A 15,918-nucleotide genomic window follows, 5' to 3' on the forward strand; every position below is an offset into this window, starting at 1 on the left:
GCGGACTTTTTAATACGTTCGGATTATTTCTAATATCTTGACAACTATAAAATACAAGTCATGAACAATCCTTTAGTGCGTCAAGATAGTATTTTTAATTGTAAAATTATCTTTGTGTCGAATTTTTAAAACCACTATTAGTACATAGTCTTCAATTGCAAAATTATGTATTAAATCCTTAAAGTTTAAATAGCATTGGATAAGTAGATGTTCGCAAGGGATTATGTACTTGTATCTTGAGATATATCACGTTGTTTGTAGATCCCAGCGGATTATCTACCATTTATATTAAATAAAGCGTTCAAATAAAATGGCGGGCGTGAGCAGATATAGTTCGTACAACTGCCTGACTGGATGGGACAGCTATGATAAAATACCTAGGTAAGTTTTATTTGGTGCATATTAGACAAGGAGACTTAAAACGGTAAGTACATCGGTAAGTGTAGGCGAAGGTAGAGATGAAATACGTAAGGTATGATTAAGAAGTCTGACTGAGATGAGGGAATTATCGCACTGGAAGACGAACTCCTGGTGTCACCTAAGAAAGAGTACTGTAAGAATAGAGTTGTTAATCTGAAGAAAGCAAAACTTATGGCTTTACATTAAGTGTAGGAATACAAATACAACACAATAAGCGTTGTAATGAGCTAACGCAATCTCCGATAGCATATGCACTTAGAAGACCGTTCAGTAAGAAACATGAATTAATATTACTATTCTGAATAAAAGCTTTAAAGTTAATCAGTTTGAGTAAAAGGAAAAAATATATTTCTTGTTATATATAAAAAATACAAACAAAATAAATGATCACCAACAAATACAACGTTTCACCGCTTTATATAAATTATACTTACACGTGCTATTGTTGAATATATATATATATAGTGCCGGAGGCCCAATTTTAGTCCCTTTCCCGTCCCACCTTTTTCTTTAAGAGAAAGATGGATGGGAAAGTGGATTTGACGGTGGAGGAGACGCATACGATGGGGAAAGATCCTTTTTATGTGCTTCTCCTCCTACGTCGACTTAGGGTAGGCAACGCATCTACAATTGCGGATGTCTATGGGCAGCGCTCGCTTTACCATTTTTGCGCATTTAGGTGGCCGTTTGCTCATTTGCCACCATTTTGTATAATATATATATATATATATATAATTAACTAGAAATTACACTAAATTTTAATTGTATCGTCGATAGATATGCTAAATCTGAGATACTCAAACTATTTAATCTTTAATTTTACTGGTTTCAGCGAACACCCTGCTGTTCATATAACCCCTCCGAGACATGTGGTCTTGCACGACTTTGAGAAACATTATTCTAGAGTAAAATAGCTATTGTTTAATAACAAATGAAGTTGCCACGTAATAAGTGGCAAAGGTTTAGTATTATTTGTGTTATAATTGTTTTCCCTCCACTTCGTACAATGGATACAATTAATTTTGCACAAACAAGATTGATAGTTTTCTCTTTGCTATGTTCTGAACGATTGTGGCGTTTGTTTTGCCCCGAGAGAAGTTACAGATACAATTTATTTATTGTTACGAGCGGCGAGGTTTATTATCGCTATAATTGCATACACTTTGATTACTTTAAAGTACTACGTCGAACTCTTACTGTAGTTATGATATTCTTACTTTTTGTTATTCTCTTTATTTTTATTTCAGCGCAAACTAAGTCGCGTGCAACAGTTAGTAAATAATAAAATACTTCGCCTAGGTCTTTAAAGTGTTCGTAAAACACTAATAGAGTTAGAATTTCGATGTAAACCATCGAATAAATAATTTTATGTTGAAAAAGGAAGTTTATTAACACTTATTTTTTATTTTAACCTCTATTTCGTTGATACGCATATACTTTTCGATACAATGTTTAATCAACTAAGTTAAATTAGATGTAAATATGCAAGGCACATGCTGCTCCGGCGAGTGTTAGAAAGCGGCCTTTACAATTGACGGCGGCCGGTCCCTGGGGTTCGCGGGGCGGCGACCACCACGCCGACTCACAATTAACTCTCCACGATTTAACCTTACAACATGCTGAATACGTCCAACTAGAATTAACTCGATAGAACTGAAACGAAGAATGTCTACATGCGTGACTTAACGCCTGTTTCACACGAGGGTAGAACAGTAGGCAGTGCACTGCTTGTCGAATAATATTATAATTTATGTAACAATCATTTAATACTTACATTTGCATTTGTACGTTACAATTGTAAATACTTATTACATACTAGATTTCGCTCGCGACTAAGTCCGCGTGTACATCAATGTCAAATTTCATGTCGATCCGTTTAGCCGTTCAGGCTATAAACTCTAACAAACATCCATCCATCCTTATAAAGTTTTGCATTTATAATATTTATATGATAAATAAGATTGTCTTCGTTTATATTTGTCTTTCAAACTGAGTTGATTAGTATTAAAACAATTGTTTAAAATGTGTTAAAATGCATAGGATTAAATAAACCTACCACAAATAAACCACTAGAATTAAAGATAATATGCATAAGTAGGTTAAACTCTGTCGGTGTTATTTAACTGACATACAGATCGGCTGACTTTATTGGCACCTCTCCAGATTCTAGTAGGCTTTTATCATCAAGAACAATTGAATACGTCTATTCAAAGCTTCATTAATGAAGATTCGCTGTGAAACTAAATGTTTAATGCTTTAGAAATCGAGTAATAATGTTGAGGGTATTTACATAATTATGGATAGATATACGAATGTGGAAAGATCCTATCAGACTACTCACTAAGTTAGGTTTAAAAGAAGTAAGTGGAAGGTATGTTTGAACTTTAAAAGTGTTGCTGAATGAAAATGACGTGGACCCTTCAACGTATTTAGGCCACAGTTGTCATGTGTCGAATTGAGTATTGGATTATTCCCGTAATAACGGACAGCGGCCGATGACTGTACAATTTGTTTTTAACCGTACATAAAATTGTCTTTCACCCCAATAGTAGTAATGAAAGCGTCGTCCCGAGGGTGTGAGACAAATTCCCGCGACCACGCGACCCGCTACGCCCGCACGCCCGCCAAGGCCAAACTCGCCCATCCCACTCTAGCCTCGTAAAACAAACGACACACTTACTTCACGTGCAAATAGAAAATTTTCAACTTTAATACAGATTTCTATTAATCAATTTGAATTATTCCGTTTTTTTTTACTTTTGTATAGCGTAAAATTCTGAAACTGGTTTCAATATATGGTTTTTTTTTTATTACAAGGTGGCAAAAGAGCAAACGGCCACCTGGAAACCCCGAAATGGCGAAGTTTATGCTCCTCATAGACATCCGCCCTACCCTAACGCATCTGCAACTGCAGACCTACCCTTTATCGAAGAAAGAGAAGACGCACATAAACAAGATATTTTCCATTCGTATGCGTCTCCTCTGCTATCAAATCCACTTTTCTTTCCCATCCCGCCCACCAGAAAAGAGTGGAAAGGAAAAGGGACTAAAATCAGGCTTCCGGCAACACACTCATCGGATGAAACGCGGAATTGCTCCCACTTCACGCCTGTCTTCTGTATGGTCGTGGTATTACACTGAGTGAGGCGACCCATTCGTGCGAAAATGTTAAAGCGGGCTTTTCCATTGTTAAATAAATTTCAATTTTTAAATTTTAAATTTCCGTTTCAATAGTTTTACTGATATGATAGTTATTACATGTTTACTAGTGGGTGATCTCAATTGGGAGTACCTCTGGAAGCAAGAACAAAATTTTGTAGTAACTTACGATATGATAAGCCTCAATTATTCTAACAGTACTAATTGCGAATTGAAACTTAAAATGCTAACCAACGCTTTTTAACTGTTCCCACAGCAATTTCTGCTTTACAATTCTTTCCGACATTCGTATACTTAACTAATGATCGCATTGTGTAAATACTACAAAAGCATAAAATGAAAATCAGAATTATTCTTCAGAGAAATAATAACTTCGAAATGCACTTGTGCACTTTCATATTGCGTTTCCTTGCTTGCTTTAATTTCTAATTATACTGTTGTATATTATCTTTTTAATCCGCAAAGCCTATAAAAGTCGAGGTTAATTCGAATGACAGATTTATCGTTTATGTACTCCGCAGGACATTTATGTGCATGATTTAGGACCAGGATTTTCGTGCAAATTACTCGACTGACCTTTGCTCCATAACTGTTATATGAAAATAAATCTATACAAAACTTCGGCTTTGTACTCAAGAGGGAACTATATCAATCTAGTTTTCTTTCTCAATTTCTTTGTTCGATCCAAGCAACATTTTCAAGTTCTATGGATAAGTTTTCAATTAAAACTTGAGGATTTTCGTGAATTAATTCTCTCAAATATAAAACTGTTCGTCGGACTGCTGAGAGTTCTCATTCAAAATCTGTTTCCCGGAATCGAGATTTAAATAAACTTTCAAATTGAAATTTGAACATGTATTTTATTTGATTGAGATATTCATAATTAATTAAATATTCCTATACCGGACCAACATTAAAGGACATCCTTAGTGCTCATTAAGTGACTGGGTATTAGCGTAAATGCTATAATGATAAGTTTGGTGCCTACATCTAACTTCACAGATTTAAATTTTAAATTCATCTACTTATACCGAACTAAATTTAAAATGCTTTTGTCATAGGCTTGTTTTTTCCGGCTCTTCTATGACAAGCTACCCATACGTATTTAGCTCAGCTGTAGTAAATTTAATAATTGATAGCTAGATTTAGTTACATTGAGTAATAGTCTGCAATGACAAAATTATTAGAATTTGCTAGTTCCATGTCAGATGTGTTAACGTCCTCAGTGTGTACGGTTGTTGTGCAATGTTTTTAAAAGTTTTACAACAACGAAGCAGCGCACAAGCTTCGACCGTCGCGTCGTAAAAGTAAGACTCAAAGCCGTAAATAAAGCTACTTTATCCGTTCCAAACGACTCCACCATTATTGTTACTTGATTGAAACCCACGCTATTAACTCTAATTGCTTCCTCGACAAAAAGATTGCTAATTAGATATAAAATTTTTATGAGAAAACTAGCTGTTTCCCGCCAATAATACCACTTAAATACAAACTGTATTATTTTCTCTGTAAATGGATGAAGTTATTGTTACCGCACTGTTGGTTACTGTCAGAGAACTCTATCTGATTGCGGAGAAAATGATAAAACTCTAAGTAGGTGGCGCCAGCATCAAGAGAACGCTTCTGTCATCTGTCAACTGTCATTAGTGTCAAAAATTGAATCGGATTAGGGTTATCGCACATTAATATACTCCTCGCCCAATCGACAGCGCCAACGGTCCGCCTCGACATTGCCGATTCACCGGGATAGTATTTAATATTTTTTGGGTACACTCCTCGCCATCAACCCGATTGACCCCGCGCCGTGCACAGATGCAGTGCAAGTGAAAATTACATTAAGCTAATTTTGTGTCTATATCCGCCTCAATTGGCGATGTCGTGACAGTGTCGAGTGTACACGGGGTGATACCGGATGTCCGAGGAGTGGAGTAATGTTCGTTAAACTTTATCTTCAAAAGGAAAATACATGTGAAGTTAATATAAGATACACAGTACTTTTGATAATCCTGACATCTTTAGGGAACAAGAGGCAATTTTTCTCCTTACCAATAGTTAGAAACCTGGCCACCGCTGCCAATGGCAACCATCAGCGCCAAAGTTGCAAAAATCAACGAGGCACAAAATAACACTTCCTACCTATAGCCTTTTTTAAAGCTATTTATAGACGTGAGTGTATACGAAAAAATTTTTTTTTATTCTCGAATTCTTTCAATCATTTAAATTTCGATCTTTGTTCGCCATTATAACTTCACTTTATTTCTAGTTACACTGGAAATTCTAAAGCGAAAATTCGCCATTTTGTGAACTTTATGAGATTTCAATCTATCTCAATAATGTCTTCCTCGTCTAATTCGAGTTAAACAAATCGGTCATCCGCTAACAAGGATGAATGTACCTAATTGTGTTCACTTGTTTACTTTGTTTCTTGGTCGACAGATGCCGTCTTATCTTTTGTTATCATTTATGGCCACCGTACTGTATTAGCGACACCGCGCGCTTATCACCTTTCTATTATAACAAAAACATTTTCCCGTGACGAATCTTCCACTTCTTTGATATAAGATGGCGCTGTGTAAATCCCTTATTATCTGATCATCTCGATATGGAAACCCATGTTCTCTCACATAGAGTCTAAATGTCGGTTGAGGGCGGTACATATCATTAGCTAAGTAAACAATAATTGTAAATTTTTTATAAAACGTATATGTCTATACGTATTTTTTGGAACGCCGTCTCCGTCTTTTGCGGAGTTACGGTGAATATTACTTGTGAGAGTGCCGAGTTTTGCTACTCGACAAACTGTCGGTCGCTACGTAAACAAAATGGACGCTCGGGCCGACTTCAGTTGTCATTTTATTTAGATGTTTATTTACAAAAGTTTGAATCTATTGAAAAATTGACGTTAAACTAAAGATATAGAGATCGAAGGTAAGAAGATTTTTCATCTGTTTATTAAGTAATACCGTTTATTATCGTGAGTACACGAATGTTTGCGTGACCTTTGACTTATTGAAGATAGGCGCGGGACATGTGAACAGAGCGAGGGCGGCTCCCGGAGGAACGGATCTATTTTCCATGTCAGAGAAGGATTATACAGTAGAGCCGGTAAATCCGTACATTCAGCTGCGATTCGACACAACACTACACTGACAACAAAAAGCTTACACGTGGAAAGAGTTACGAATGTAGGAGATAATATCACAGCATTGGATTATAAATACTTCTAAGTGTACATCCGTGAGTTTTATATTTGTGTAATCAAAGAGACATTTTTTGTATAATCATTTCGGCCGAAGACATTTTATACCAATTTGTATCATAAATTTGAATAAATTTATATGAGTTCAGTTGTTAAATGTATTACCAGTGCTGAGATAATTTGTGTTGTTAGTCGCAATTCAATTAATCGGCGTTTCTTCACGCTTGAATCTAAATCTAGTGCTTGATCTATGCTAGAATGTAGCAGAAACGAAGGCTTTCTAAGGTTAGTGTCTATTCCTGTTCATTGGTTCGATAAAAGAGATGCAGTGAAAGTGTTCATTTGATGTTTCACTTCTGATTTATATCAAAGAACAGATTACGTCTTCGTCTTGTACAATTTAAACAATTTCCTACAGTAATATTGGAGGTTAATTGTGAAGGTTCCATACTTTATATTTCACATTGATTAACGATAAGCCGAATTTAAGTGTCATGAACCGCGCCAGCTGTATACCTTAATTAAAATATTAAGCAAAGCTTGTTGCCATAATTAGTACACTAAATAACATTAAAAGCACTAAGTAATTCTGTTATGTGAACACATGGACAAATACTATTAATTAAGTTTTCTACGTCAAATATTTCACCGTAATGGAAATGAACGTCTCAAGTTTCAACATAGGAAGGCCAGCTGTAGTAGTCCAATGGTAGATTAAAAGATTTAATACAGATGATTAAATCGTGTTAACATCTTTGTGGATTATGTAGTTACTTAATGCAGTTTGTTTGATTGTTACAGAGTGCGAGTCGAGTATTATGTCAACGAGAATACATTCAAGGAGCGCTTGCAACTCTACTTCATAAAGAATCAACGATCGAGTAAGTACTGGATAAGGTTCACACGTCAAATTAGATATTAAAATATTAGTTCAACAAATAAACGATTAATGAACTATTCATAAACCACAACACACATCTTTTTCGATTCTATCTCGCCTATTTTTTTCATGCATTCTATCCGCAAATATTTGTCTTTTAATTGTTGAAATTATTCATATCTTATGATTTTGTTGAAATGGATAGTTTTTCCAAGGATTGAAAGAATTTGTACTTCAAAACTCCAATAGTCAACAAAGAGAGACTAGTTTATATTTCCCTATACCTCCGTCTGTAAAGAGAATGTCGCACAAAGTCACTTCAGTTCTTTGTTAATCAAATTGCTTTTCTTTCAAACGCAAACTGCTCGTGTCTCGCTCGCTTTCCAAACCAAGCTTTTGATCAATTTTAAGCTCGCTGCGACGAGGTTCAGTAAATCGAATTTACATTTTTTAAAGTGTCTTTGAAACGAAAAACTGGAAAGTAAATTTAAACATTTTGCATATCTGAAGTCTAGGTTTACGATAAAAAGCAGATGTGAAATATTTTCTAATATTAGTAAAGTACTAAATATTGTTATAAAACTTTAGCTACATTATGATGTCTTATTAGTAAATTGTGATCTTAGAACCATTTAAATAAGCGAATTATATTTAATAGCACAATTTTAATGTATGGATAATAAAACAAAGTGCATTATTTATTCCACACGTGTCTATACAAGGTCATACATAGTCCTTCGCCTCTATAAAGAAACGCATTTTGTAATTAAATAAAAACGAATTAAATTATTGAATTAATTCTATCAAGGTAATGTTTACAGAGAAATATTAACATATTTGTAATCTAGAAAATTGTGTCGTGCGCCCGAGTTTATAATTACTGAATACTGATTACCTACGAATTGTGTACTCCGCCCTTTTGTCATTTACACCGTTATTTATTTACGACCGAATTCATTCACTAATTGACTGGTTATATTTCCGAAATATGTAAAGGACACATCATTTATTGTGTTAACAATGCATCGGCCCCCGATTCCTTATAGACCGAACACTTGATAGCCGAAAAACACAAAGGTCATCTTGTGAATGACTTCATTCAGATTTACAATTAATCATGTTTCCCAGCCAGGGTAAATAACATAGCGCCGTATACGATTTTCCGGCGACATACTTTAATTATAACTATCGTTTGACTGGTAAATGCGGTCAGTAGCAGGAGGCAATTGTATAAAATGTCACCCACGCTTCAGTGACACACTAGCCTTAGCATTGACCAACCTAATTAATTTTCTTCATTACACTGAAAGCATTTATTGACCTTGAATGATTTATTATTGCCATGATAATAACAAGCTTTATTTAAAGCAATCGCTATACTTTAAGCAAGTTTTTATTAAATGACCAAACACGTGCAAAGGAAATCTATCAAAATATAGGAGTAGATCATACGAATGTATTCTATGTTGTTGTTTTATAATTAACAAATGTTATAGATTGTTTTGACGTGTTTTACCTTTGATCATTACAATAAAATATAGCTTTATATTGTTCTTATATCTCTTTCAGGCCTTCGCATAAGAATTGCGAATTTGGTGTTCAAATTGCTCGCATGCGTACTGTACATCATACGCGTTTGTGCTGATGGCGACCCGATCACCGCCTCCTGGTCAGTTCATATTTATTTATGTATTTTACTCCTTAGTCAGATTTGTGTCAGAATATGATGCGTAACTTCTGCGTCTCTTTAATGAGTTACAAATGGAAACGGTGACAGAGATATACATACAATCTCAGGCATCGATTTGACTCTAAGTTTTTGGTGACAAGACATTAGTCAACCATACTCGACCATTTCGGTTTGGTTGGTTTCTTGTACAAGTTCTAAAATTACTCGCAGATATGTGCGAATTGCGTCGCGATATTTTCGTTCGACTTAACAACGTTGGATAAACGTCCACTGTTCATAAGGAATTTTGCAGTTTTATTTAATTATAATTCCCCCTGTTTCTAGTTATGGCTGCAAGCCAGGCAATAAAACTGAATTCGAGTACTCAGCCAACCTGACCGAGGAGGAGTTCCAAGAGCACCCCATCATCAACTGGGACGGTATCATCTGGGTGAACCGCTCCCTGTGCCTCTGGATCGTCCAAGTCATCCTGGCCATGATATCCTTCTCTGAGGCTATTCTCCTCGTCTACTTGGGATACAAAGTGAGTTTTACACCACCTTCTATTTTAAGCATGTGAAGTCGTAATTCACTATTGATGTAACCAACAATAAAAACTTTTTTTTTTATTAAAGGGCAACATCTGGCAACAAATCTTGTCTTTCCACTTTATATTGGAAATGGTGAATACTATCCCCTTCGCGCTCACCGTAAGTACTCATAGTTTTATTACATATACCTAAAAAGAGAAGACAGACACAGACAGGAGTAAATATTCAATTAATTCTCTTTTTTTAGCTTCTGTTCCCACCGCTCCGCAATCTTTTCATTCCGGTTTTCCTGAACTGCTGGCTAGCCAAGAGATCCCTGGAGAATATGTTTGTAAGTGGATATTGTTATTACATTGTATACCCAACTAAATTGATTAGTAGTGCTAAATAGGTAACTACATATTTTATTTTAGAAACTATTGGCTTGTTTTTACGTAGATATGGTCTGTGATGTTTCCAGAATGATCTACACCGCGCGATGCAGAAATCTCAATCGGCGCTTTCCCAACAGTTGATGATATTGTGTGTGACGCTGCTTTGCCTCGTCTTCACTAGGTGAGTCGCTTTGTTTACTGATAATTAGGACTTCTACTCTATCCAGATGGTATACGACCACATGATGGTATTATCATAGAAGAGTATTGTTATTTATTTCTTTCGTATACATTTTCTAGCATTTCACTTGTTACGTTTTTTACTTTAGAAAATGAGCAAGCTAATGTAATTTCCAGTAGCGATATGGTAATGTGTAGTAAATTTATTTTTCAAACTCCACTTCACATAATTTCCCTCGCCTTTTACTTTCAGGCTCTTGACATTGTTTTTCGCTCTTATCAAATTACGGTATAATTCCGGCATCTAAAATCTTATTATATCTTCAAAAAGTCAGAGAGTAAGGGATTACAACGTGGCTTACACTTTATAAGACGTTTCTTTTTTCCCTAAGTTTCGTATTTTTTTTTCTGCTTACTCTTTTTTAATAGCAAAATCTTATGAATACGCTTAATATTTTCCAGCGTTTGCGGCATCCAACATTTCCAAAGAGCTGGTCATCGTCATCTCAACTTATTCCAAGCGACATACTTCGTCGTGGTGACCTTTTCTACGGTTGGTTACGGAGATTTTGTGCCCGACATTTGGCCATCCCAGCTATACATGGTCATTATGATTGGTGTGGCACTTGTCGTCTTACCAACCCAGGTAAATAACTATCTCTTTTTTAACAACTATCTCATTACTTACATCATGTATACTGACATACAAACTTTATGGTAGTTCGCAAATTACAAACGCGAAGAAAATTAAGTATCTGACGAGGTACACCCCTTCGTGGGTACACTCAGTAGGAGTTTAACACGAGCTGCTATAATGTTTGAATCTTATCATATATTACTTAGAGCATAGCTTATATAATTAAAGTCACTTATCTTTAGGGTTTGTATCAATTTAGTTTAAAAAACAAAGCCCTAGAAAATTTGTTTAAAGATGTTACCTGTATAGTCGTAGTTACTAGCTTTCATTAAAAGTAAAAAAAAAAACAATTTCGGCCACGCCTCCGTCTGCGTGAAATTAAAAATCAAAAGTAAGTAGCCTATGTATTCTTCCAAACTATCCTATACATATATGCCAAATTTCTCCGAGATCAGTTTAGCATTTTAGGCTACAAACTCTAACAAATATCCATTCAACTTTTCATCCATTTAAATTTAAGCTGTTATAATATTAGCATGATTTTAAAGTTTTCGTGTGTTGGAAATTGTTATTGCAACATTTTTCTTCGAAATGCTAGACAGCTATGCTTGCATGTATATACATATGCATTATTTAATAATAATATTATTGGAGTTTAACTACATAAGAGATAATTTAGAATGCATGAATAATGCATGGATGAATTAAAAAAAAAACCTTTAACAAATCATATTATAAATCGATTCAAATGTTACATGACTGCCTGACAATACGCGCGAAATTTTAACAAGCCGTATTATTTTAATGATAAAAATAACAAATTAGGTAAACAGTTGTCTGCCTTTTATAAAACTGTGAATGTGTGGCTGAAAATATTTGCTAGAAAACATGTTAACTAGCAAGGCCCTAGGCTGAGTAGGATCGTTCATTAATCACGTGAAGTTTGAGAAGCTCCCTTCATGGAGTGGGCTTCTGGTGTGATGGGTTTAAGACTCACTCTACACCTAAAATCTAGTGCTGGTGAACCGCTCCATCCCCCTTTGAGCCTCACGTGATTAATGAACGATTAAAATAGAAGGCTGATATTAAATTTATAAAGTGTGTCAGGCTCGTGCTAAATGGATTTCTATATGGTCTTCTTACCCCTTTGGGTCGGTCCGATCTGGGGTGAGTGCTTTTATTATACGGCTTTGCTTGTGACGTTTATTTGCTTGTAGATATGTATAGAAATGTAAATCATCTAAAGCTACTTAAATGTCACATTTTGATAACTCTTGAGTAGGTGATGTATTTTTATAGTATAGTGTTATGATGTTATTAGTTGCAATTACGACCGTACTCAGAGATCTTAAGTGGTAACTAAAAGTAATTTTGTGCATATTTCTGATATTAAATCTACACTAAGGAAGACCATTTGACAACTCTGTGCGGTTGGGATAGTTTATCTTTTACTCAGTGTGACGTATGAATGTTTATTATTTTTTCAGTTTGAGCAATTGGCATTCACTTGGATGGAGCGACAGAAACTTGGTGGTTCGTATTCTTCGCACCGCGCTCAGTCTGAGAAGCACGTTGTCGTCTGCTCAACCACCCTGCATGCGGATACAATAATGGACTTCCTCAACGAGTTCTACGCGCATCCCCTGCTCCAAGACTACTATGTAGTGCTTCTCTCGCCAATGGAACTCGACACTACTATGCGCATGATTCTACAAGTACGTCTACATTGAAAGTTTAATCTGCATTTATCAATATTTGGCAAACGGTAACTTATTTCAGTATAGGTTAATAAGCTTATTCTTAGTTTACGAGATTTCTAGTTTTTTTTTTTATTTTAAGTGACCCGGATTAAATGCTCTTCAGTGCAACTTGATAATTGCGCCTTTTGACAGATCGTATTAAAATACCTATGTTTATTTTGTTTAATTTCAGGTGCCGATCTGGGCTCAGCGTGTGATCTACATCCAGGGTTCGTGTCTGAAGGATACCGACCTGATTCGCGCCCGCATGAATGAGGCTGAGGCGTGCTTTGTGCTCGCGGCCCGCAACTACGCCGACAAGACCGCGGCAGATGAACATACCATACTGAGGTAACAAACATGTTCAAGAATCAAATCAACATGTCAGTACAACTATCATTGATTCTTGATTCAAGGTTGAGACTTAATATAACATTTAGCATCCACATCTGGAACTATCTGACTTCGCTCCGACTGCGTCTACTCATACATCTGCGTCTGCGTATTTTTCATTGGTCAAGAATTAACGCGCGCATATATGATAGTAACGTATAACTATGATCCCTCTAAGATGACAACACTAAGATGGTATACACCCATTAATCGTTTTGTTTTAGATCTTGGGCGGTGAAGGACTTCGCGCCGGACGTGCCCCAATATGTCCAGATCTTCCGTCCGGAGAACAAGCTGCACGTGAAATTCGCGGAGTTCGTGGTTTGCGAGGATGAGTTTAAGTACGCGCTGCTCGCCAACAACTGCACCTGTCCCGGTGCCTCCACGCTCGTGACGCTGCTGCTGCACACCAGCCGCGGACAGTACGTAAACTGCGTGCGCGCAATACAAAGTCTCACTTTCTTCCGACAAGTGTCTATTGGAGAATGGCTTCTTCCATCCACTTTATTGACCTACAACGATCTAATGTTTCAGGGAAGGACAACAATCCCAAGAGGAATGGCACAGACTGTACGGGAAGTGCTCTGGCAACGAAATTTACCATATCGTGCTCGGAGACAGTCGCTTTTTCGGCGAATACGAGGGCAAGAGCTTCACTTACGCCAGCTTTCATTCCCATAGGAAGTGAGTACTGCTTTAAGTATATGTTTCTCTTGTGTTTAAAATATTATCAATGCAATTTTATTTAAGGTATGGAGTAGCTTTGGTTGGAGTGCGTCCGGCGGAGTTGCCGGAGTTCTACGAAGACACCATTCTGCTGAACCCAGGGCCGCGGCACATCATGAAGAGTAGCGACACTTGCTATTACATGAGCATCACCAAAGAGGAGAACTCCGCTTTCGTGGTATCTGAGAAGCGCGAGAGCAAGGCTATAATGACCAAGGACAAGAGTGCGCTGTGCAACGAGAGGAAAGCGGGCGGCGCCGGCGGGACCAGCGGCGGTGGCAGCGGCGCCGGTGGGCGGACGGGACGAGACGGTAGTAGCGCTGCGCCGTACGAGCTGCCCCAAGTTGTGCTCGAGGGCCCCGCAAGCTCCACGCCACTACCATCGCCATCCCGCATCAACCCAGCTCACACTGTTTCATCCGCTAATTTAGCCGCTAGCTGTGAGTGCCACAGTTATATTGATGCTTCATTTTACATGTTAGTCGTCACTTTTATCTAGTACGTCCAACAAAAAGCGATACAAGATCGTGAGTAGGTAAATGTCATTGCAGCTTTTCATAAATAGAACGGCAAACTATTGTTACAACGTTACCCTTGCGTGTATGCGCACGGAAATCATTTTTATTGCAATTTACTGATTAGTTTTTTGATCAGTTATCAATATTGGTTTTGATATATTTTTATCTTTCAATATCATTAGTACCGGCAAAAAACAATTCTCTATTTTTCTGGTAATTAAAAAATTAAGAAACCGAAAAGAAAAATCACAAGATAGAAAAAGATACAAGATTGTCAATACACCGTTACTTTTCGTATCTCTGCTAATTGGGCGTATTTAAGTCACCTCGTAGGTTTGCTTTTCCTCCGTTATGCTAAATGCGTGATCAGCACAAAGCGGTGTACCCTCCAGTGTCACCACGTGGAGTTACTATCAGAAACCAAAAGCGTCACATTCAAGTGTATAAAAAAGTTATAAAACAACGCTAAATCGCACCAGAGCTTTTTCTATTTTACGAGTGATTTTTTTTCTTGTTAAAAATATTATGTTCAGGAAAATCTATTACATACTCAGTAGTCTATGGGTAGCTTTCTATTCAATCATACACTTTAGGTAAATTAGTTATGTTATAAAGACAGAGTGCATCTCAAAACATTGTATGTATATTTATCTAAATATTATTTCAAATTTTATTCAAAGTGCTTTGGAGGACGAAAACCCGGTGCGCCGTCCCTACGGGAGTAGGATAAGGCAGGGGAGATGATGATGACATTTCAAATTTTAAACATTCTTGCAAAGTTTTATATAAGACGATTAACTAATGCATTTTCAATAAATAAGTTTTTAGTGCAGTGCATCGACCATCGTCGTGAACGGGAGCAGTGAGTGCTTTCTATCCGCGCAATATCAGATTTTTATCATAAATTTTATAACGCACATAACATTGGATCGCTAATATTACCATCAAGTAAAGAGTTATCTATTGCATGCTATAGTTAAATTTTATTAAACAATTACCAGTAGTTCGCGTACCTAACATTGAAATCAAAAATATCACTCGGCGCAACGTCTGTTTGCGGCGTCTACCCACTGTTCTTTCTTGACTTTGCGCCTCGTGTTTTGTCACTCGCTAACTCACTGTACCATACATACTGTATTCGTAACCTTTATATATTTTATTAACATTGATGTAACAACATAAATTAAATATTCGAGTTGCTCTTGTGATGGTATTTGAACGTCAGAACCCTTTGAACGCTAGCAAAAAATGTAATTCCTAAAATTTTGATCTTTAATCGCAACTATAAGAAAACTATTGTAAGATTGACTAGCCAGACAATCTTAAGCTTCGATTTAATTATCAGCTTGATATTTTTCCTTTGCATTAATATTTTATTTGTATTTTTCCAGACAAGTATGGCGAGGGCTCGTCGACGGGAGAGTCCCGCAACCACCTGAAGGAGTCTCCGGCGACTGACAGCGCGAGCGACAG

The 15,918-nt window shown here is 36.7% G+C and overlaps 1 protein-coding gene across 1 annotated transcript in view; it reads left to right on the plus strand.

Moving 5' to 3' along the window:
- Positions 1-297: 297 nt before the first annotated feature.
- LOC106109925 (potassium channel subfamily T member 1) overlaps positions 298-15,918 on the plus strand; it is a 22,384-nt gene continuing 6,763 nt past the window's right edge. The window contains exons 1-14 of the mRNA XM_013291618.1: positions 298-381; positions 7,580-7,659; positions 9,228-9,327; positions 9,673-9,871; positions 9,963-10,037; positions 10,126-10,209; positions 10,339-10,433; positions 10,895-11,078; positions 12,557-12,784; positions 13,002-13,159; positions 13,426-13,623; positions 13,736-13,885; positions 13,952-14,367; positions 15,837-15,917. Coding sequence (XP_013147072.1) covers positions 311-381; positions 7,580-7,659; positions 9,228-9,327; positions 9,673-9,871; positions 9,963-10,037; positions 10,126-10,209; positions 10,339-10,433; positions 10,895-11,078; positions 12,557-12,784; positions 13,002-13,159; positions 13,426-13,623; positions 13,736-13,885; positions 13,952-14,367; positions 15,837-15,917 — 2,119 coding nt within the window. The 5' untranslated portion in view covers positions 298-310. The remainder of the gene's footprint in view (positions 382-7,579; positions 7,660-9,227; positions 9,328-9,672; positions 9,872-9,962; positions 10,038-10,125; positions 10,210-10,338; positions 10,434-10,894; positions 11,079-12,556; positions 12,785-13,001; positions 13,160-13,425; positions 13,624-13,735; positions 13,886-13,951; positions 14,368-15,836; position 15,918) is intronic.

Source organism: Papilio polytes, unplaced genomic scaffold, assembly GCF_000836215.1.
Source record: "Papilio polytes unplaced genomic scaffold, Ppol_1.0 DF824437.1, whole genome shotgun sequence".
Taxonomy (NCBI): Eukaryota; Metazoa; Arthropoda; class Insecta; order Lepidoptera; family Papilionidae; genus Papilio; species Papilio polytes.